This window comes from Dipodomys ordii, unplaced genomic scaffold, assembly GCF_000151885.1.
Source record: "Dipodomys ordii isolate 6190 unplaced genomic scaffold, Dord_2.0 Scaffold19, whole genome shotgun sequence".
NCBI lineage: Eukaryota > Metazoa > Chordata > Mammalia > Rodentia > Heteromyidae > Dipodomys > Dipodomys ordii.
In genome coordinates this window covers 1,091,491-1,113,732 of record NW_012267235.1, presented here as the reverse complement: position 1 = coordinate 1,113,732, position 22,242 = coordinate 1,091,491, and the positions used below count along the sequence as shown (strand labels likewise).

General features: G+C 43.6%; 1 protein-coding gene and 1 non-coding gene across 5 annotated transcripts in view; one reads left to right on the top strand and one right to left on the bottom strand.

Annotated features, from left to right (window-relative positions):
- Positions 1–283: 283 nt before the first annotated feature.
- Trnas-aga lies at positions 284–365 on the bottom strand. The gene has a single exon. It is a non-coding gene; the product is annotated as a tRNA-Ser (tRNA).
- A 15,572-nt stretch (positions 366–15,937) lies between these two features.
- Tada2a (transcriptional adaptor 2A) overlaps positions 15,938–22,242 on the top strand; it is a 62,131-nt gene continuing 55,826 nt past the window's right edge. For 2 of the 4 annotated variants that reach the window (XM_013013441.1, XM_013013438.1), the window contains exons 1-3: positions 15,938–16,020; positions 19,491–19,604; positions 19,745–19,805. In XM_013013441.1, coding sequence (XP_012868895.1) covers positions 19,757–19,805 — 49 coding nt within the window. In that variant the 5' untranslated portion in view covers positions 15,938–16,020; positions 19,491–19,604; positions 19,745–19,756. The remainder of the gene's footprint in view (positions 16,021–19,490; positions 19,605–19,744; positions 19,806–22,242) is intronic. The other 2 variants (XM_013013439.1, XM_013013440.1) reach the window with 2 other exon arrangements.

Sequence of the window (22,242 nt, the reverse complement as noted above, 5' to 3'; positions counted from 1 at the left end):
TTTTGTCAGTTGTGGAGCCTGAACTCTGGGCCTAGCACTGTCCCTCAGCTCTTCAGCTCAAGGCTAGCATTCTACCACTTGAGCCACAGCGCCACTTCCAGCTTTTTCTGCTTATGTGGTGCTGAGGAATCGAACCCAGGGCCTCATGCATGCAAGGTAAGCACTCTACCACTGAGCCATCTTCACAGCCCATCCATCACCCATAGTTTCTTTTTTTTTTTTTATTGTGAAATTACCGTACAAAAGGGTTACAATTACGTGGGCAAGGTAAAATTTTGTTTCCCGTAGTTGGCAGGATTCAAACCTGCATGGGGAGACCCCAATGGATTTCTAGTCCATCGCCTTAACCACTCAGCCACGACTACTGCTTCATAGTTTCTTTTTTTTTTTTTTTTGCCGGTCATGGGGCCTGAACTCTGGGCCTGGGCACTGTCCCTCAGCTCTTCAGCTCAAGGCTAGCGCTCTACCACTTGAGCCACAGTACCACTTCCGGCTTTTTCTGTTTATGTGGTGCTGAGGAATCGAACTCAGGGCCTCATGCTTGCAAGGCATACACTCTACCGCTGAGCTACCTTCCCAGCCCCCATAGTTTCTTATTTTGGCCTTTCTTTAAACACAATCCAACAGACACTGGTCTAGAGTAACCATTTTCTAAGGATGGTTGTTATGTATTTATGACTAGAGGCCAGAAATCCCTTCTTTAACTACCTTGCAGTAAGCAGGTTGGGAGTGCCCTAATCCTTTTACACTCTGATCTACTTCTCTCCTACTATCAGAAAGAATTCCTTTTCCTAGTTCACACAATGTCCCTCATACTGCCTTGAATTACTATTTATCCTTTTGTGTCTATGCCCAGGTTCTGGTGCTTCAAACGGGAGTCTGTACTAATTTGTAATTTGTTATATCACTTTTTATTAACAAAGTACCATATACACAGCAGACATTAAAAATCCGTGTTGATCATGTCACACCACCAGATGACCAGCTAAGGGTGGCATAAGTCATTTTATGAAAAGAAATGTGGTAATCTTTATTTCCAAATAAAAGCTGTTCTTGGTTACTAAGGAGAAACAAATCTACCAGGGCTCATACCATAATTGCTCATAATTCTTGAGTTCATCTCTCTAGACTTATTTTGGGGGTATAGTATGGTAACTTGAACTCAAGGCCTTTCTCCTCCACCATTTAAACTATGCTCTGAGCTCTAGATTCATATTTTTGTCTTAGAGTCTTTTATTTTGTCTTTTTTCTGTTGTCCTTCATTCCAATACTTTTTTCCCTTTTTCTTTCTCACTCAGGTGACCTAACTTGCCAATCATCCAAAATTTACCTTTATTTGAATTTCTAGGGGTTGTGAATCCATGTCTGTACTGAAATCTCAAGTCTCAGAAGCCTTTCCTTCTCCCTAACACATATTCTGTGCAGATCAGTTGTAATTTCAGAACTGGAGATCAGTTGTAATTTCAGCACTGGACTTGTGTGAACTTAAGCCATCTAGTGGCTTAAATTATAAACTACATCCTCTGAAAAAGGGGGGTATAAATCAATAAATGTAACAGGTAAATCACAACAACTGTGAAGTGTGTATTGCTGAGCCAATGGCAAAGAAATCATTCATACAAGCTAACTTTTGTCCTACTTTAAGTCCCACTTATTAACCCTTAAAAATAGGATGAAGGGGGGCAGGGAATGGGAGGGCAGGGATGGGAAGGGGAAACAAAGGAGGAGGCAACAATGCTTGATAAGAAATGTACTCATTACCTTGCTCATGTAATTGTAACCCCCCTGTATGGTATGTTCACAATAAAAAAACTTAATTAATAAAAAAATAGGATGAAAAATGATGTTTAGAGGTTTTGTATCATGTCTATGGAGAATAAGATGATGCACAGACTCTTCAAGGATCCATTCAGATCACTACTTCTCCCTAATGTATAGGAAAAGAATAATAGTGTAGACTATCAGATAAAGTCCTTATTGCCCTCTTTTTATTGTGTGTGAGGGGTGGTCTTGGGGCTTGAACTTGGCCTGGGCACTGTTCTGAGCTCCTTTGCTCAAGGCTATTGGTCTATCCCTTGAGCCACAGCGCACTTAGGCTTTTTCTGTGATTAACTGGAGATAAGAATTTCACAGATAAGGGGTTGCTGGTGGCTCACACCTGTAATCCTAGCTACTCGGAAGGCTTATATCTGAGGATCATGGTTCAAAGCCAGCCTGGGCAGGAAAGTCTGAGACTCTTTTTTTTTTTTTTTTTGGTCGGTTGTGGAGCCTGAACTCTGGGCCTGGATGCTGTCCCACAGCAATTCACCTCAAGGCTAGCGCTCTACCACTTGAGCCACAGCACCACTTTGGCTTTTTCTGCTTCTGTGGTGCTGAGGAATCGAACCCAGGGCCTCATGCATGCAAAGCAAGGACTCTATCACTGAGCCAACTTCCCAGCCCTCTTTGAGACTCTTATCTCCGATACACCACTCAGAAAAAGCCAAAGTGGCACTGTGGCTCAAATGGTAGAGTGCTAGCCTTGAGGCTCAGGGACAGTGCCCAGACACCGAGTTCAAGCCTCAGGACTGGCCAAAACAAACAAACAAACAAAAACACAGTTTCACAGACTTTCCTGCTCGGGCTGGCTTTGAATCATAATCTTAATCAGATCTCAGCCTCCTGAGTAGCTAGGAATATAGGTGTGAGCCACCAGCACCAGCTTATGTTGTTCTTAACTAAATTGATAGTCTTTTCATTAAGTTGTAGAAGTCTTGTAATCTTGGATATGCTCCTAGATACTAAGCCTTTGTCTGTAAAACATGTTACAATCTAATATAATTTTTTCACACAATATTCCTCAACATTTACATTTGCAAATAAACAACTGCTGTTTATTGGAACCCCATTGGGTTGTAACAATTTGTTTTCACCTTTTTTTCTATGCTTTATTAAAAAGCTGTCATTGTTATGCCTAAAAGTCCTGCAAAACCAAGCATATTTAGGAAAACTTGAAGGGCTCTCAATTTGTTTTTGCCTATTTACTTTGCCTTCTACTACCTGCATCCCTCCCCCCCTCCCTCCTTCTTTCTTGTGTTGGTCATGGGCTTGAATTCAAGTCCCAGAGCCCAAAAGCTCTGGCTTTTTTTTTTGGATGCTTAATTGGAGATAAGAGTCTCACAGACTTTCCTGCCCAGGCTTGCTTTGAACTGAGATTCTCAGATCTCTGCCTCCAGAATAGCTAGGATTATAGGTGTGAGCCTGCAAGAGCACCTGCTTCTGCTTTTATTTGTAATTGACTGTGCTCATTAGATATAATGAGATATAATGGGATATTTCAATGAACAGTGAGCAAATCAAGTAAATGTATTTTTTTTGGGGGGGTCCAGTTATGAGGCCTGAACTCTGGGCCTGGGCACTGTCCCTCGGCTCTTCAGCTCAAGGCTAGCACTCTACCACTTGAGCCACACTCGCCACTTCCGGCTTTTTTCTTTTCTTTTTTTTTTCTTATGTGGTGCTGAAGAATCGAACCCAGGGCCTCACACATACAAGGCAAGCGGTCTACAACTGAGCCACCTTCCCAGCCCAAAATTTCAATATTTTTATCTAAGCATAGTGGAAAGAATCTGATTCCACCTCTGTGCCTCAAAGAAATCATTCTAATCCAATGTGCCCATTCTTCCTAGTGGATTAATCTTAAGCTTTTAAATTTTTAAGCCTTTAAGTATAGATAATCTGATGTGTAAGAACAAAAGGCTGGTTGTAACTATGGGAGAATAAGTATCATTGGCCTGAACTATAAGAACCTCTATATCTTTCTCAAAATATCACAGCCAGAATGACCTTTTCAAAATGCAAATCTGAACTTGTTGCTCTTCTGCTAAAGCCCAGACACTTCACTTCTATCCAAATGAGTCTTAAGAAGCCTGGCCTGGTCCTAAGTCTTTGTCTTTGCTCTGATCTCAGACACCATTGCTTAGAATAGCTCCTTTTTTTTTTGGGCGGGGGGGGGGGGTCCAGGCGTGGGGTTTGAACTCTGGGCCTGGGCGCTGTCCCTCAGCTCTTCAGCTCAAGGCGATCTCAGCCTCTTTTTTTTTTTTTGTCGGTCGTGGGGTTTGAACTCTGGGCCTGGGCGCTGTCCCTCAGCTCTTCAGCTCAAGGCGAGCGCTCTAAGTGTTTGTTTTTGTCAGTCACGGGGCTGAACTCTGGGCCTGGGCGCTGTCTCTCAACTCTTCAGCTCAAGGCTAGCGCTCTACCACTTGAGCCACAGCGCCACTTCTGGCTTTTTTCTTTTTGCTTATGTTGTACTGAGGAATCGAACCCAGGGCCTCAGGCATGCAAGGCAAGCGCTCTACTACCGAGCCACCTTCCCAGCCCCTAGAATAGCTCTTTCTTGTTTCAAGTTCTATACAGTTTGTTTGAACCTTGTTTCTATTCCTTAACCCATCATTTCCCCCTTTTCTTTATTACTGTTTGCCTATTTAATTTTCCACTCATCTTTCATTTGTTGGCTCAACTGTCAAGTCACCTCTTCAACTTGACTTCCTTTGCCAATCCCATTAGGTTCTTCTTTTATCCATTTTCACAGAGTAAATTTATTTTATGGTATTCATTTATGGTATTTCATTTATGTTATTCATTCAGGCATTTCTGCTGTATTTGATGCCTGTCTCTCATAAAAAAGGTAAGCTAGAGGTACCTATATGTGGTACTGGAAGGCAAGCACCATAGCTTTTACTTGCATGACAACCTTAGGGTTGTTTCTCACTTATCAATAGTAAATACACTAGTATTTACTGCCTTAAAATGAAAGGAGAGATGGGATTGGGTGGGTCACTTCCTAAGTAACACAAGCCTGTACTGACTACTTTAGATTTCCCAAACTTGTTGGAAGTATAGCCATGCACTACTGCCTCCAGCTTTGCCCTGTGGAGATAGAATATCACAGATTTGTTTGTATGTTTGGGCTGGCTGAGAACCACGGTCTTCTCAGTCTCAGCTTCCATTCTAGCCTGGGTTGATAGAGATGTGCTATTGTACCCAGCTATGAGTTGAGAAGGGATCTCTCAATGTTTTTGTTGTTGTTTGCTCCAGCTAGCCTCAAACTTTGATCTTCCTGATATCAGCCTCCCAAGAAAGAGTACAAGTGTTAGAATCTATTGCTTTCTGAGGTTGTATTAGCAGGGGCTACTGGTTCACATAAAAGGTTGAATCTCAAGCCCAGCGCTGGTGGCTCACGCCTGTAATCCTAGCTACTCAGGAGGCTGAGATCTGAGGATCGCGGTTCAAAGCCAGCCCGGGCAGGAGAGACCGTGAGACTCCTATCTCCAATAAACCACCAGAAAACCGGAAGTGGCGCTGTAGCTCAAGTGGTAGAGTGCTCGCCTTGAGCTGAAGAGCTGAGAGATAACGCCCAAGCCCAGAGTTCAAGCCCCACGACTGACAAAAAAAAAAAAAAGGTTGAATCTCTAATATGCTATCAGTTTATCAGTTTACATTCTCTGAGCATCAGTTCTCCATCAGTAAAATAGGAGTAATATCATCTTTCTTGAAAGAGTCTATTAGGGGATAAAGTTTAAGAAATATATACAGAGAATCTTGCATTTTCACAGTAGCTGTTTTTAGTTCCAAGTTGGGAGGGGCACTCTGCTGTGTCAGTTTGAAGAGCAGTGTGTTTATGAGTGCATGATTAAATAGTAAAGAGTTTCAGAGAAAAATGTCCTTGGAGTGATTAAAGATTCTAGAAAATTAATAAGATGAGCAAACAGTGGAAAAATGTGTTGGCTGTGTAAAAATAACAATTATAGTCATTTCTGTAAACAGTTTAACATTTAAGGTCTAATTATTATATACCACACAACAATTACACATCATTAAATATGCATCAGATTAACCTTTTGTAAGTTTTGATTACAATAGTGAAATATTCTATGCCCAAGAACAGTGCTATAATTCATTGTTCATAATACCTAAGTGTGTCATCAGTAATATCAGTTAAATGGGACATAGCTCCTGAGCTTTTCTCCATTGAAGCAAAACTGTATCTTCCATCCTAAATTACTTGTGACTTGTGAGATAATATATACTTTATTTAGTTTTTTGAAGTGAAAAAGAAGCAGGCAGTAAAAGAAATTCCAATTTATTGCTTATTCTGTTGAATAGGAGTTCCTGATTTTAATTAAAAAGAAAAATCCAGGAAATGGAAACAAGAGTTTTTTTTTTTCTTCCTCGCTGTTTTTGTTTTCTTTTTGTATGTTTGTTCATTTATCTGTCATTGGGAGGGTAAGGAGGGGACACAGAAATGGAGGGACAAAAGGTGAACAAATGCAGCAGTGGTATTCACTAGACACTATGTTGAAAATGAACTATACATCTTGTAAATGGGGATGGGGGAGCAGAAAATGGGGAGAGAGTAGGGAACGGGTCACACTGTCCATAAAGAAAATACTCTTTTCCAACTTGTGTAATTGTAACTCTCTGTACATCGTCTTACAATAACAATAACAAAAAATTTATAAGTTGTAATGCTGAATATTAGCTAACCTGGCCCAAACAACTTCTTTTGGTAATAAGGGATTTTGAACTCAGGGCCTTGCACTTGTCCAGCAGGCTTTCTATTGAGTCACATCCCCAGACCAAGTGTAGAGCACCCTCTGAAGAATCCCTAAGGTCATCTTCCTGTGGCACACACTTCAAGAAGACAAATTTAAATGACTATTCATTTAGAAATTTTTTCACAGTGTATCATTGTATAGCCCAGAGTGATCTCAAATTCTTGATCCTCCTGCCTCATCTTCCCAGATAATGGGATTACAGGCATAAGCCAGCATGCTTGGCTTATTTGAATATTTTAAATATTTGCATTATACATATATTTTGTATTCATATTTGTGTGTGTGTGTGTGCACGTGCTAGTCTAGGGGCTTGTACTCAAGACCTGGTGATGTCCCTGAGTTGCTTTAATGCAAGGCTAGTATTCTACCACTTGCGCCAGTTTTACTTCTGGGTTTTTGATGGTTATTTGGAGATAAGAGTCTCAATGAACTTTCCTGGCTGGCTTTGAACCACGATCCTCAGATCTCAGCCTCTTTTTTTTTTTTTGTCGGTCGTGGGGTTTGAACTCTGGGCCTGGGCGCTGTCCCTCAGCTCTTCAGCTCAAGGCGAGCGCTCTACCACTTGAGCTACAGCGCCACTTCCGGTTTTCTGGTGGTTTATTGGAGATAGGAGTCTCACGGTCTCTCCTGCCCGGGCTGGCTTTGAACTGCGATCCTCAGATCTCAGCCTCCTGAGTAGCTAGGATTACAGGCATGAGCCACCAGCGCCCGGCTTAGATCTCAGCCTCTTGAGTAGCTAGAATTACATACTTGAGCCATCAGCATCCAATTTATTTATAAATTTTAAGTAATTAGACTCTAATCATGAATCCTTACAAAATTCTTTTGAACTATGTATTATTTTCATCTTATATCTGAAAGAAAAATGAGAGGCAAGAAAGACAATAACTTCACCAAATTCTTGAAGGTAGTAAGGGTTGAAGACAGGATTCAGGAAAGTATCAAACCCCATGCTTTTGCAATTATATTAAATGGCTCCAGTTTCCTTATAAATGTTTCAAACATTTATTGGACATTTCTGGTTGCCAAAGAGTACTGGCTATTCCGAATGATTCAAGATACATTGGGAACCTGTCTTGTAAGTCAGTCCAAAGGTAGAAACCCTGTATATTAGGCTGAAATTTATGCAGCTAGACTGCTGAGTAGGTATTTAAAACTTTTCTGATCCATTCAGCCCTAGAACATTTTTAGTTGACCTAACTTTCTACATTTTACTCAAGGCCTAATGACTTTGTATAGATGAGAAAGAAAGTGGTATTTTAAAAACCCATTTGTTCACTCATTTATTTAGCTAGTGCATATTTCGTTAAAAATTTACCTTTTAAGTTGACAAATATTGTACAGTTATGGTATGAAACATGTTTTTTAAATGCGTACACATTGCGGCATATAAAATGAACATGTCAATGTATTTTGTACACCACACATATCAGTGTTGGTGGTGAGAATATTTAAAGTCTCCTCTCCTAGTAATTTTCTTTTTTTTTTGGGTCCGGTCGTGGGGCCTGAACTCTGGGCCTGGGCGCTGTCCCTCAGCTCTTCAGCTCAAGGCTAGCGCTCTACCACTTGAGCCACAGAGCCACTTCCGGCTTTTTTCTTTTTGCTTATGTGGTGCTGAGGAATAGAACCCAGGGCCTCATGCTTGCAAGGCAAGCGCTCTACCACTGAGCCACCTTCCCAGCCCTCTCCTAGTAATTTTAAGAGGTCACACCTTATGGGTCTCTAAAAAGAATGACATAAAATTTACTGTGCAAACTGTGGCACTTCTGGTAGGGCACCAAGGCAAAATTAATAATTTAAAAAGCACAGCAGGTACATAAGCAGATCAAGAATTATAGTTACCCTACTTGTGAAAGTTACATTCAGGTGTTTAGTCCTCCAGTGAAAGCACCAAGTGTGATATACATAATCTTCTCCCTTCATGTTTAAATTTTTTTATTGCTATTATAAAGGTGATGGGGGTTACAGTTTCATAAGTCAGGTAAAGGGTACATTTCCTTTTGCACAATGTCTTCCCTTTCCTTGCTCTCTCCAAGTTTTTCTCTCCTCCCTTTTCTTACACAGTGTCTTGAGTGATCTTATTCATATTTTTTCTTTTTATTTGCTCATTTCACAATTATATATTAAGAACACATTTCTGGGTGCTGAAAAGACATTGTCCACCAGCTCTGTTTGATGAAGGCACAAAGAAACAATTCTACTGCAGTTACATAATGTTAGCCCTGATTTCTCCATGGAAGCCTAAACTCTATTTGTCATTTCCAGTCAGTATCTGAAACACAAGATCCAATGCAGAACTTTTACATTTCTCCTTCAAATGTGTCTTCCTTCAAGTGATTCATAAGTGATACCAACAACACTACACTGCTTAACACAAAATCCACAGAAGCACTGTCTGGATCGGTGTTACCCTTCTCACTGTGCATTTTCATTTCTCCACATCTTTCTTATCACATGGATTAAGTTGGGGGAAAAAATTAATCCCAAAGAGAACCCAACATCAACTGAAGAGGAAAAGGAATTTCCAGGGGCTTGAATGCTGTGTTTTTCATGAACAGACTGTGTAGGAGTATTTGTCCCATGGAAGTACAACATTGATGATTCATATTTACTTTGTTGACAATCATGACGTTAAGATCCAGGTATAAACAAACAGCACCGGTAAGCTCACGCCTGTAATCCTAGCTATTCAGGAGGCTGAGACTTGAGGATCATGGTTCAAACCAGCCCGAGCAGGAAAGTCCGTGAGACTCTTATCTCCAATTAACCACCAGAAAACCAGAAATGGTGCTGTGGCTCAACTGGTAGAGCGCTTGCCTTGAGCTGAAGATCTCAGGGACAGTGCCCAAGCCCAGAGTTCAAACCCCTGAATGAAAAACAAACAAACAAAACAAAACAAAAAAAAGATCTGGATATGTGCCCATATATGCCTCAGACAGTTTTTGTGGGTTTTTAAAATTTTTTTTTGGGAGTCCAGTTGTGGGGCCTGAACTCTGGGCTTGGGCGCTGTCCCTCAGCTCTTCAGCTCAAGACTAGCACTCTACCACTTGAACCACAGTGCCACTTCTGGCTTTTTTCTTTTTGCTTATGTAGTGCTGAGGAATCAAAACCAGGGCCTCATTCATGCAAGGCAAGCACTCTACCATTGACCACCTTCCCAGCCCCTCTCAGACAGGCTTTTTTTTTTTTTTAACTCTGTTTAAATTAGGTATGGTAGCATACTCAAGAGGCCTTAGCAAAAGGACCTGAGTTTGAGACCCACCTAAACTAAAGAACAAGATTTTATTTAAAAGAAAGAGAGAGAGAGAGAGGGAGAGAGGAGGAAAAGAAGGAAGACAGAAGAGGAGAGAGAAAGTAAGGAACAATGAGAAAGAAAGAAGAGAGAAAAAAGACATAAAGAGAGCTGGTCTTACACCTGTAATCCTAGTTAATCATGAGGCTGAGATCTGAGCATTCCAGTTTGAAGTCAGCTCATGGCAGTAAAGTCCATGAGAAACTTATCGCCAATAAACTACTAAAAAAAAAAATTCAGACATGGAGCTCTGGCTCAAGTGGTAGAACACTAGCTTTGAACAAAAGAAGCTCAAGGATCATGCCCAGGCCAAAAGAAAAAGAAAGGAAGGAAGGAAGAGGGAAGGAAGGAAGGAAAGAAGGGAGGGAGGGAGGGAGGGAGGAAGGGAGGGAGGGAGGAAGGGAGGGAGGGAGGGAGGGAGCAAAGGCAGGCAGGCCTGAAGGAAGGGAAGGAAGGAAGGAAAGCAAGGCAGGGAGGGAGGGAAATAGGGAAGGAAGGACAAAAAAAAATCTCAGTTTAGGTGAGAAAAACACAGATATAGGTCCTAAGTGATGGACTCCATCTCCACTTTGAGAAGTTGAATAATTGAAACAACAGTGCAACAACAGTGCTGGAAAACTACTGTGTAACTGTGGTGTAAAAGATAATTTCAGCTCGGCTCCATTGGCTCATGCCTGTCATCCTAGCTACTCAGGAGGCTGAGATCTGAGGATCATAGCTTAAAGCCAGCCCTGGCAGGAAAGTCTGTAAGCCTCTTACTGCCAATAAACCACCTGAAAACCCCAAGTGGCACTGTGTCTCAAGTGATAGAGCGCTAGCCTTGAGCTGAAGAGCTGAGGGACAGCACCCAGGACCAGAAGTTCAAGTCCCAAGACAGATAAAAAAAAAGGGGGGGGCTGGAAGGTGGCTCAGTGGTAGAGTGCTTGCCTTGCAAGCCAGAGGCCCTGGGTTCGATTCCTCAGCACCACATAAGCAAAAAGAAAAAAGCCGGAAGTGGTGCTGTGGCTCAAGTGGTAGAGCGCTAGCCTTGAGCTGAAGAGCTGAGGGACAGTGCCCAGGCCCAGAGTTCAGGCCCCACGACCGGACCCAAAAAAATAAAAATAAATAAAAATAAAAAAAATAAAAAGAAGGGCTGGGAAGGTGGCTCAGTGGTGGAGCGCTTGCTTTGCATGCCTGAGGCCCTGGGTTCGATTCCTCAGCACCACATAAGCCAAAAGATAAAAGCCGGAAGTGGCGCTGTGGCAAGTGGTAAAGCGCTAGCCTTGAGCTGAAGAGCTGAGGGACAGCGCCCAGGCCCAGAGTTCAGGCCCCATGACCGGACCCAAAAAAAAAAAAAAAAGATAATTCCAGTGTTTCTGCTATCCATCCTCTATAGAGCTACTTGAGTGATCCTTTAAGCAAATAAGATTATTCCACTGGTCTCTATTCTCTGGTATTCTGTCATATCAGGATTAAAACAGAAAGTCCAGATGACTCCCAAAGTCGACCAGTTGATGCACAATCTAGCTCCTGGCTATGTTCTCTATCATATTTCTTTAATTTGTTGTGTTGTAGTCACTCTGGCATCCTCTCTATGCCAATCAAGTCCCTATGGCAGTGCCACTGTACTTGCTGTTTCTCTTCCAGAGTAGTTTCCCTCCAGAAATCTACTTAGTTTCTGATCTCATTAAACAATTAGATTTCTGGGGCTGGGAAGATGGCTCAGTGGTAGAGCGCTTGCCTTACATGCCTGAGGCCCTGGGTTCAATTCCTCAGCACCACATAAGGAAAATGAAAAAAGCCGGAAGTGACGCTGTGGTTCAAGTGGTAGAGCTCTAGCCTTGAGCTGAAGAGCTGAGGGACAGTGCCCAGGCCCAGAGTTCAGGTCCCACAACCAGACCCCCCCCAAAAAAATTAAATTTCTATTTTATGCCTTCTTTACTGAGGCATTTTTTTTGTTTAAGAGAATCATTTTATTATTATTATTTTGTTGTTCTTCCTATTCCTCTTCCTCCTCCTCCCCTTCCTCCTCTTGCCTTCCTCCTCCTCCTCCTCCCCCTTCTTTTTGCCAGTCCTGAGGCCTTGGACTCTGGGCATGGGCATTGTCCCTGAGCTCCTTCTGCTCCTAGGACTCGACCACTTGAGCCACAGTGCCACTTCCAGCTTTTTCTGTGATTTATTTAATTGGAGATATGAGTCTCACAGCCTTTTCTGCCTAAGCTGGCTTCACATCACAGTCCTCAAATCTCAGCCACCATTGCTATTATTTTTTTTTTATCCTGATTTACTTTTCCACAAAATTACATTACTGGGCATTTTCTATTTTTTAGTATTATGTGTACTGTTTGTTGTCAACCTTCCTAACCATAATATGAACTCTAGGATTCTCTGAATTGCTCTGTTCACTACTGACATTTCAGCACCTAGAACAGCAAATTAGTAAATAGATTTTCAAAATACACCAAACACTAAATATCATTTATTATATATATATTTTCTTTTTTTGCCAGTCCTGGGGGTTAAACTCAGGGCCTAGGCACTGTCCCTCAGCTCTTCAGCTCAAGGCTAGCACTCTACCATTTGAGCCAGTGTCACTTCCAGCTTTTTCTGTTTATGTGGTACTGAGGAATCAGAGGGGCTTCATGCATGTGAGGCAAGCACTGTACCACTAAGACACAATCCCAGCCCATAATCTTTTTTTTTGTTTACGTAACCCAGGCAAGCATCAAACTTTTGTCTTTGTTTTTTGGGTCTGGTCGTGGGGCCTGAACTCTGGGCCTGGGCGCTGTCCCTCAGCTCTTCAGTTCAAGGCTAGCGCTCTACCACTTGAGCCACAGCGCCACTCCGGCTTTTTTCTTTTTGCTTATGTGGTACTGAGGAATCGAACCCAGGGCCTCATGCATGCAAGGCAAGTGCTCTACCACTGAGCCACCGGCATCAAACTCTTGATCGTCCTAACAGCCTCCTAAGTGCTGGGTCTACAGGTGTGTACCAACATGCCTGGCACACTGTATTTGTTCACATGATACACAGAAACATGTCTGGAAGGGTATTTAAAAAATATTAACTATTTAACATGGTGGGAGGTGGTTTTCACTTCTGTTCATGAGATTTTTTTTTCTTTTTATTTTGTGGGTTGTGGGGTTTGAACTCAGGGCTTTGTCACTGGCTGTCCCCGAGCTTTTGCCACTCAAGTCTAACGCTCTATCACTTTGAGCCACAGTGCACTTCTGGTTTTCTGGTGGTTAATTGGAGATAAGAATCTCATGGACAGGCTGGGCGCTGGTGGCTCTCGCCTGTAATCCTTGCTAGTCAGGAGGCTGAGATCTGAGGATCGCAGTTCAAAGCCAGCTCGGGCAGGAGAGACTGTGAGACTCCTATCTTCAATAAACCACCAGAACACCGGAAGTGGCGCTGTAGCTCAAGTGGTAGAGTGCTAGCCTTGAGCTGAAGAGCTGAGGGACAGCGCCCAGGCCCAGAGTTCAAGCCCCACGACCAACAAAAAAAAAAAGAATCTCATGGACAGGGGCTGGGAAGGTGGCTCAGCAGTAGAGTGCTTGCCTTGCATGCCTGAGGCCCTGGGTTTGATTCTTCAGCACCACACACACAGAAAAGCTGGAAGTGGGCGCTGTGGCTCAAGTGGTAGAGTGCTAGCCTGAGCTGAAGAGCTGAGGGGACAGTGCTCAGGCCGAGTTCAGGCCCCACCATGGACAAAAAAAAAAAAAAAAAGAATCTCATGGACAGTTCTGCCCGAGTTGGCTTTGAAACATGATCCTCAGATTTCAGCCTCCTAAGTAGCTAGGTATGAGTCACCCTTGACAAACTAGATGTTTCTTTTCCTTTTTTTCTTTTTACTGGTATTAGGGCTTGAATTTAGGGTCTTACACTGTTGCTTGGTTTTTTCCACTCAAAGCCGACACTCTACCCTTTAAACCACACAGTACTTCCTTCTTTTCTAAAAATGAACTTGTATTGTAGATATGTTTTTTAAAAAGGGGAGGGGTGTCCTGGGGCCAGTGGCTCATACATGTAATCCGAGCTACTCAGGAGGCTGAGATCAGAGGATCGTGGTTCAAAGCCAGTCCCAGCAGGAAAATCCATGAGACTCTTATTTCCAATAAAGCACCAGAAAACCAGAAGTGGTACTGTGGCTCAAATGGTAGAGGGCTTGCCTTCAGCTGAAGAGCTCAGGGACAGCACCCAAGCCCAGAGTTCAAGTCCCATGACCGATCAACAAAACAAAACAAAAACAAGGGGTGGGGGTTGGGAGTTGCAGAAAGAGTAAATGAATTGTAAAACAGGTTGGGCAAACTGATCAAAGACAGTGTAGTAGGAAGACCCCCTAACTCAGGAAGGCAAGCCCATCTAGTCCTCCGGAGCAACAAAGTTGTTAATAAAGAAGCAACTTTATTGAGAAGGTTCCTACACTGACTGGTCAGGGCTGTAGCACAGGCTTGGGTGCGACCTCCAGCGGCCCCCATACTTTGGTTTTTTAAAAAATCCATGAGGTTGAGCCCAATCACGCGCAGGTGACCAATGGGATCATAACACAAAAGATTGTACAGTTATACCAGACTACACACAGGTGGCCAATGAGCTTACAGTTTGTCTGTAATCGCTGTTTAAACCAGCCTGTCACCTTGGTTTAAAAATGGCACTCAGGGGCTGGGAAGGTGGCTCAGTGGTACAACGCTTGCCTAGCATGCATGAGGAACTGGGTTCGATTCCTCAGCACCACATAAGCAGGAAAAAAAAAAAAGAAGCCAGAAGTGGCGCTGTGGCTCAAGTGGTAGAGTGCTAGCCTTGAGCTGAAGAGCTAAGGAACAGCACCCAGGCCCAGAGTTCAGGCCCCACAACCAGACCCCGCCCCCCCCAAAATAAAATGGCATGCAAATTTAGCGGTTAAGGTGGGGGGTCTACCTTTTGGTGGGCAAAAGGCCTTTACTGTAAGCATTTGCAAAAGGCCGGGGTTTACCTTAAGTAAGTGGTGTCACCAGTTTGGGCCAGATTACAACCAATCCGTTTTATCTGTCAGTCTTTAACTCAACAATCAAGGGTGGGTTAGGTTGTTAAGGGGTGGAGGACCAGGTGCATTTTTTTTTCATTCAAGGAACTAGGCCTAACATCCCTAAAACAAAGGCAAAGCTCAAAATGGAATCAGACCAGTTTGGGCCCCATCTGAGGGTCCACTTCAACAGCTAAGATTACATCATTAAGATACACTGTAGTTTGGGATCAACACTTCCTAGCAGTTTGATACTAAACATATGAGGCTAATAATAGCACTTATCCCATAAGGCAGGTTAAATGAGATCTGTGTAACCTGTTTGGTACAATACCTGGCATGCAGTAAGTACTTGACAAATGGCAGCCAATATTACCAAAATCACTACTAATAGTCATAAGAGATGTCGGGACATACCTAGCCCTCAAGATTGACATCAGAGTGGACCACGACATCATTGCACCTCCATTGGGGCACGTGAAGCCCACAGAGAGGGATGGCTCTGTTCAAAGATGACCATGTCCACGTCCCCGAAGCATCTGAAGGAAACGGACCCTCTTCATCCCTGAACCCATTCAGTCTGGTTAATCCATGAATGGCACTGCGGGGTCGGGACTGGGAAGGCTGCCACGACTTGGTCCTTGGGCCTCCGTCTCAATTTCCTTGGTTGCAACAGGGTGAGAAGCAGGAACGTTAGCCAAAAATCCAGCCTAGTCCGGTCCGGCCCGGCCCGGCCGGCCTCACCGCATCCCTGAGGGGACCAAGCCTCACCACCAGAGGGCTCCTCTGGCGACTGGCCACGCGCCACACCGGTAAAATGATTCGTGGTTAGACTTTAAGAGTCGGGCAAAAGGTTCAGCCTCACCCTTCCAGTCTTCTGGCAAGGCACAGGGAGCCGGCCTCCACGCCCGAGGCTCAGGGGAGGGTGGGAGGGGCGGCGGGCGGGAACGCTGAGGCGGTGGGACTGGAAGGAGGAAAGGGGCGGAGGCAAAAGCGACAGGGGCGGGGTCTCGGGGGTCAGGAGCGCGCACGCAAAGCGGAGTTGCGGAAGCGCGTACGTAGGAGGGCGCGCACGTAGAAGCCCGGGCAACGCGCGCGCGTGCGCGCGCGAAGGGAGGTTTCTTCGTTCCGCGGTGGGACAAACGAGGGAGGTGAGGCGCTGGGGCAAGCGGCGGGGTGGCTCAGGGCACGGGTCGCCAAGTGGCGGCACCGAGGGAAAGCAGAGGCGCGAGATGAAGCGGTAAGGGTGGCGCGGAGGGCTGCGGCGGCCGGCCACGCGGCGCTGTTGGAGGTGGAGGAGGAAGGCGCGGCCCGGGCCGACCCCTTAGGCCCCGCCCCGTTCCTGGGCGGCCCGCAGTGTCCCCGCCTCAGTCCTGCAGTCTGCGTGGAGCGCGTAGTTGCTGGGTTCACAGCCTGTGTGTCCGAGTCTCTGTGTGTGGCCTCGACCAGTGGAGCGTTCCGGACTAAGTGTTCCATCCCCGTTTTGGAGCCGAAGCTTCGGTGAAATGACTTGTTCAAGATCGTCCAGCGAATAGGGACGTTGAACCCACGCTGCAGAAGTGCCTTCCCTCTGCACCACGCAGTCCTGCCTTCGCCCTACTTTCCTTGCTCCCCTTGGAAAAGAACTTGATGGTAGTCAGTGTTCATTTGCAGCTAGAGCCCGAAGGATGTTAAAGTTGCAGAGTAATCTTTTGGTAGTCTTTTGTGAGAAGAAAGGCGGGGGGGTAAAGTCTGATTGTTGGGTGCTCTTTTTTTGTTTTGTTTTGTTTTTGGTCAGTGCTGGGCTTGAATTGAGAGCCTGAGCTTGGTCCTTTAGTTCTCCCTCTCCTTCACCACTCCTCCCTCCCCCCAGGCTGATTCTCAAAACTTGAGCCGCAACTTTACTTTCAGCTTTTTCGTGGTTGTTTGGAGATAAGAGTCCTGATCGTTCCCACCTGAGCTGGGTACAGCCTGTTGCTTCTTAACCTGTGAGGGATTGTGGAAGTACACCAGCAGAACGCTTCCTTTCAGTTGACACAGTAACTTGCCGGCAAAGGCAAGGTTGGGAGAATTCAAAGATAAGCTGCATACTCACAACCAGGACCTGACATATGGGACAAATTCAATAAATGTTACTTTAATACTATGTTATAATAAGTTAGGTTATTTTATCACTGGATATTTGTAATATGCCTTTGCTAAACTGATTTTTCCTGAAAGACCCACTTTTTTTCCCTGAATCTACACAGATTCACCCCGCTCTAAAAAAGAAAAGTTTATCCAGTTATTATCTGACTTAGGGAATTACTCTCCAAGCTAAAAACAACTATGAAAAAGTCACTGCAGCCGGGCAGCGGTGGCTCACGCCTGTAATCCCAGCTACTCAGGAGGCTGAGATCTGAGGATCACAGTTCAAAGCCAGCCCGGGCCAGAAAGTCCGTGACCACTCAGAAAACTGGAAGTGGTGCCGTGGCTCAAGTGGTAGAGCTCTAGCCTTGAGCTGAAGAGCTGAGAGACAGTGCCCAGGCCCAGAGTTCAAGCCCCATGGCCAACAAAAAAAAAAAAGAAAAAGTCACTGCAGGGGGCTAGGAAGGTGGCTCAGTGGTAGAGCGCTTGCCTTGCATGCATGAGGCCCTGGGTTCAATCTTCAGCACCACATAAGCAAAAAGAAAAAAGCTGGAAATGGTGCTGTGGCTCAAGTGGTAGAGCGCTAGCCTTGAGCTGAAGAGCTGAGGGACAGTGCCCAGGCCCAGAGTTCAGGCCCCACTACCGACCCCCCCCCCCAAAAAAAAACAAGTCACTGCCGGAGAAGTAAAGATCAGTTAACCTTTTGTATAATTAGCATTTATTTATCTATTATGTGGTTGCTCTGTGCGTGTGTCTGTTGTGTTGATACTGGAGTTTGAACTCAGGGTTCTGTCCTTAGCTTTTTTGCTCTAATCTGGCACTCAACCACTTGAGCCACTACTCCATTTTCTGCTTTTGGTGGTTAATTGGAGATAAGACTCTCAAGGAGTCTCCTACCTGGGCTAGCTTCTAACTGCAATCCTCAGATTTTAGCCTCCTGAGTAGGATTATAGATGTGAGCCATTGGCCCTTGGCTTATATGAGTGTTTTTGTTTTTTTTTATTTAGGTGCATTGAGTCTCACTATAAAAATCAAGGCTGGCTTTGAATTCTGAACCTGCTTTTGCCTTCTGTGAGTTGAGATTACAAGTGTGCAAACTTTCCCCACACCCAGCACATAGTTTTTTCTATGTGTTTGGCATTCAAATTTGTGTTGGATGTAGTTCCTGCATTCATTTAATTTAGCCTTAATGTGGGAAGAAAATATTCAGAAATAATCTTCATAAAGTATAAAGTGAAAAATGCCAGGAGAGAGATCAAAAGAGATGTATAGAAGAAAGGAAGGAAGAAAAGAAGAAAGAAGGGCATTTCTTGGCTTAGTGTACAATATAATCTCATTTCTGCCTTCAGGAAAGATACTTTTTTTGTACATTGATTGAAAGAGTAAATTACTGAATCAATGTACATTACATAGGATTTCTTGGCTTCCAGTAAGGGAAACTCATTTGGGTTCAAGTTTTTTTTTTTTTATTTTGTTTTTGCCAGTCCTGAGGCTTGAACTCAGGCCCTAGGTTTCTTTTGCTCAAGGCTAGCACTCTACTGCTTTAGCCACAGTGCCTTTTTCTGTTTATGTGGTACTGGAATGGAACCCAGGGTTTCATGCATGCTAGACAAGCACTCTACCACTAAGCCACATTCCCAGCCTCTGGGTTCAAGTTTTATTGGAAAGATTTTGTAAGAAATGTTTGCTTTAACTTAGGTAGGGTGTAGAAGTTTGAGTATTGTGATTGATGGCACCACTGATACAACAGGAAATAGAGTGTCAGTATGCCAAAGGAATGAAGGCTGAAGAAAAAAGTGATGATGGCAGATAAAGCCAATAGTTGTTAAAATATATAGTGCAGTCCCTCTGAGTAGCTCCTGGCTACTAAGGAGGCTGAGATCTGAGGATCATGGTTTAAAGCCAGCCCAGGCAGTAAAGTCCATGAGAGACTCTTATCTCCAATAAACTACTCAGAAAACTGGAAGTGGTGCTCTGGCTCAAGTGGTAGAGTGCTGCCTTGAGCTGAAGAGCTGAGGAACAATGCCCAGGCCCATAGTTCAAGCCCCAGGACTGACAAGAAAAAGAAAAGAAAAAAGAAATATATAGTGCTTTCTGGGTGCAGTAGTGTATACCTGAACCCTAGGACTCAGGAGGCAGAGGCAGGAGGGTCTCAAGTATGAAGCCAACCTGAGCATAGACCCTGTCTCAAAAAACAAGAAGAGGGGGAAAAAAAACCAAAAGGAAATATATAAATAAATGAAAGGGAAATATATAAAGATATTTATAGAAGTCCAGCTATGGGATAGCCATCATGCTACATTGTATATAATATGTGATTGTGACATTTGATTCTCACAACAAATAGGGAAAATAGATCCTATTATACCCATTTTCCAGAGCAGAAATGGATTCATAGAGGCAAACCAATTTGCTTAGCATTACAAAGTGATGCTGGATCTAGGCTGAATACATTTCTTATCTTCCTGTCTCTGAATATTTTTCTGATCCATTTGCCACTTCTTTCTGTTCATAGGAGGTTATCAAGCCTTTGCATATGTATTGACCTCTGAAATCTTGAAGTTCTGAATTGAGGACAGTCAAAGCAGCAATCATCAACAGAGAATGGACTGTTTGGGTTCCTTTAGCAGTAAGTACAGTGGGAACATGTCCCCAGGTTGGATACTAATAATTCTTTTCTCTTTTCATCCTTTCCCCTCCTCTTTTCACTCTTTCCCTTTGTCCTGTCTTCTCCCTTCTCCTCTCTGTTCCTTTAATCTCACTGTACAGTCCAGGCTGCCCATGAACCTGAAATCCTCCTGCCTCTGTCTCTGGAGTGCTAGGATTACAGGTGTGTACCGTCCACATTCAGCTCTTTTCCTGTCATTTCTGATAGGGAAGATAGCATACTACATATCCTTTGTACTTTGTCTCTCCCTCTCCCACTTAATAGGATCTGCTATAAAGACTATATTAGTTTATAGAGATTATCAATTTTTTTCCTCTGGAGAGTTTACCCAGGATCTCACACATGCAATGTTCTTCTACTGTGCTACATTCTGAGCCTTTTTTTTTTTTTGTGCCAGTCCTGGAGTTTTAACTCAGGACTTGAGCACTGTCCGTGAGTTTTTTTTTTTTTGCTCAGGGCTAGCCACTTGAACTACTGCTCCCCTTCTTGCTTTTTGTGGTTAATTGGAGGTAAGAATCTCATGGACTTCCCTGCCCAGGCTGGCTTTGAACCTCAATTCTTGGATGTGTAGTTAGGATCACTTGGCGTGAGCCACTACCTGGCTTTTTTTTTTTTTTAAATGTATGGTATTCCATGTGTGAATGACCATTAACTTATTAAGATAAACTCCATACTTAGACATATAAGTAGAGTTTTGTAATTACAAATAATGTTCTAATATGTGTCCTTACAAATAATTTATTTTTGTGTTAATGGGGATACTTATGTGTAGTAATTCCCAGAAAAAGAATTATTTGTTCAAAAGATAAAAGGATTCATAGTCGCATTTACATAATGCTAAATTCTAATCTAAAAGAAGTTTACTAATTCACCTTCCCACCAACAATATATGAATGTCTCTTTCCTTAGTACCCTGCTCTGAAAGTATATTGCCAAGTTCTGCAATTTTTTCCAGTATGCTGCTGAAAAAATATCTCAGTATAGATTTAATTTTTTTTTTTTGGGGTCCGGTCGTGGGGCCTGAACTCTGGGCCTATGTGCTGTCCCTCAGCTCTTCAGCTCAAGGCTAGCGCTCTACCACTTGAGCCACAGCGCCACTTCTGGCCTTTTTCTTTTTGTTTATGTGGTGCTGAGGAACCGAACCCAGGGCCTCAGGCATGCAAGGCAAGCACTCTACCACTGAGCCACCTTCCCAGCCCTAGATTTAATTTTTGTATCTCATGAGTAAAGCTGAACAATGTTTCATTATGTTTGAGGCTATTTTTATGTGTTTCTTTTCCCCTAATTATCTTTTTATTATTGTTTGAGATAGGGTCTCATGATGTATGCTAAGGCTGACCTTAAGAGTCTCTGTCAGCCTCCCTTAGTTCCACAGTTACAAATATGTACCTATCACCCCATCTGCTTTACCTCCCTCCCTTTTTTGAGATAGGTTCTTGCTGTGTTTCTTAGTAGCCTCATTCTCCTAAGTAGCTGTCACTGCAAACATGCTTTCTTCCTTCCCCTTTGGTGTTGGGGATCATGTCTGGAGCTTGACACATGCTAGGCTAGTTCATTATATATTAGGAGCTTCATTCAGCCCTTTTCTGTCAGTGTTTCCAGTTAACGTTCTTCCAGGTTACTTGCTTTTTGTTTGTTTGTAGTGTTTTTGCCAAAGAAGTTTTTTATATAGTCATTTATTAATCTTCTATTGTCTATGAATTTATTTTTCTTTGGTGTGTAGGTTGTGGTGTTTGGACTCTGGGCCTGGGCGCTATCCCTCAGCTCTTCAGCTCAAGGCTAGCGCTCTACCACTTGAGCCACAGTGCCACTTCTGGCTTTTTCTGCTTATATGGTGCTGAGTAATCGAACCCAGGGCCTCATGCATGCAAGGCAAGCACTCTACCACTGAGCCACCTTCCCAGCCCTTGTATATGAATTTTGAATGATGATGGAAAAGCTTTTCTAGAATGTACAAAACTCTAGAAAACCTTTTGGGGGCAGACAATACTGAAGTTTGAACTCTGGGCCTTGAAATTGCTAGACAAGTGCTCTTCCATCTAAGCTATACCTCCAATCCTTTTAGATTCTTTTTCAGATTGAATCTTGTGCCTTTTCCCAGAGCTGGTCCCAGATTGCTATCTCCTACCACTGTTTCTGTGAGCAGCTGGGATTAGAGGTGTATACTACTACACCTTACTTGTTTGGTTTCTTTCTGGAGATACTTGTGATTGAATTTAGAGCCTTAGACTTGTTAAGTAAGTGCACTTAAACCATACCTCAAGTCCCCAGGCTTTTTTTCTTTTCTTTTTTTAGTTTTTAGAAAGAACTTTAGCATAACCAGGATAAAAGAAGGAAGAATAGAAAAAAGACACCTTAGTTTGATTTCTTTTTCTTTTTTTTCTTTTTTGTCGGCTTGATCTCTGGACTTGAGCATTGTGCCTCCACTCTTCAGCTCCAGGCAAGCACTCTACCGCTTGAGCCATAGCGCCACTTCATTTTCTGGTGTTTTATCAGAGATAAGCATTTCACATGGGCTGGGAAGGTGGCTCAGTGGTAGAGCGCTTGCCTTGCATGCATGAGGCCCTGGGTTCAATTCCTCAGCACCACATAAGCAGAA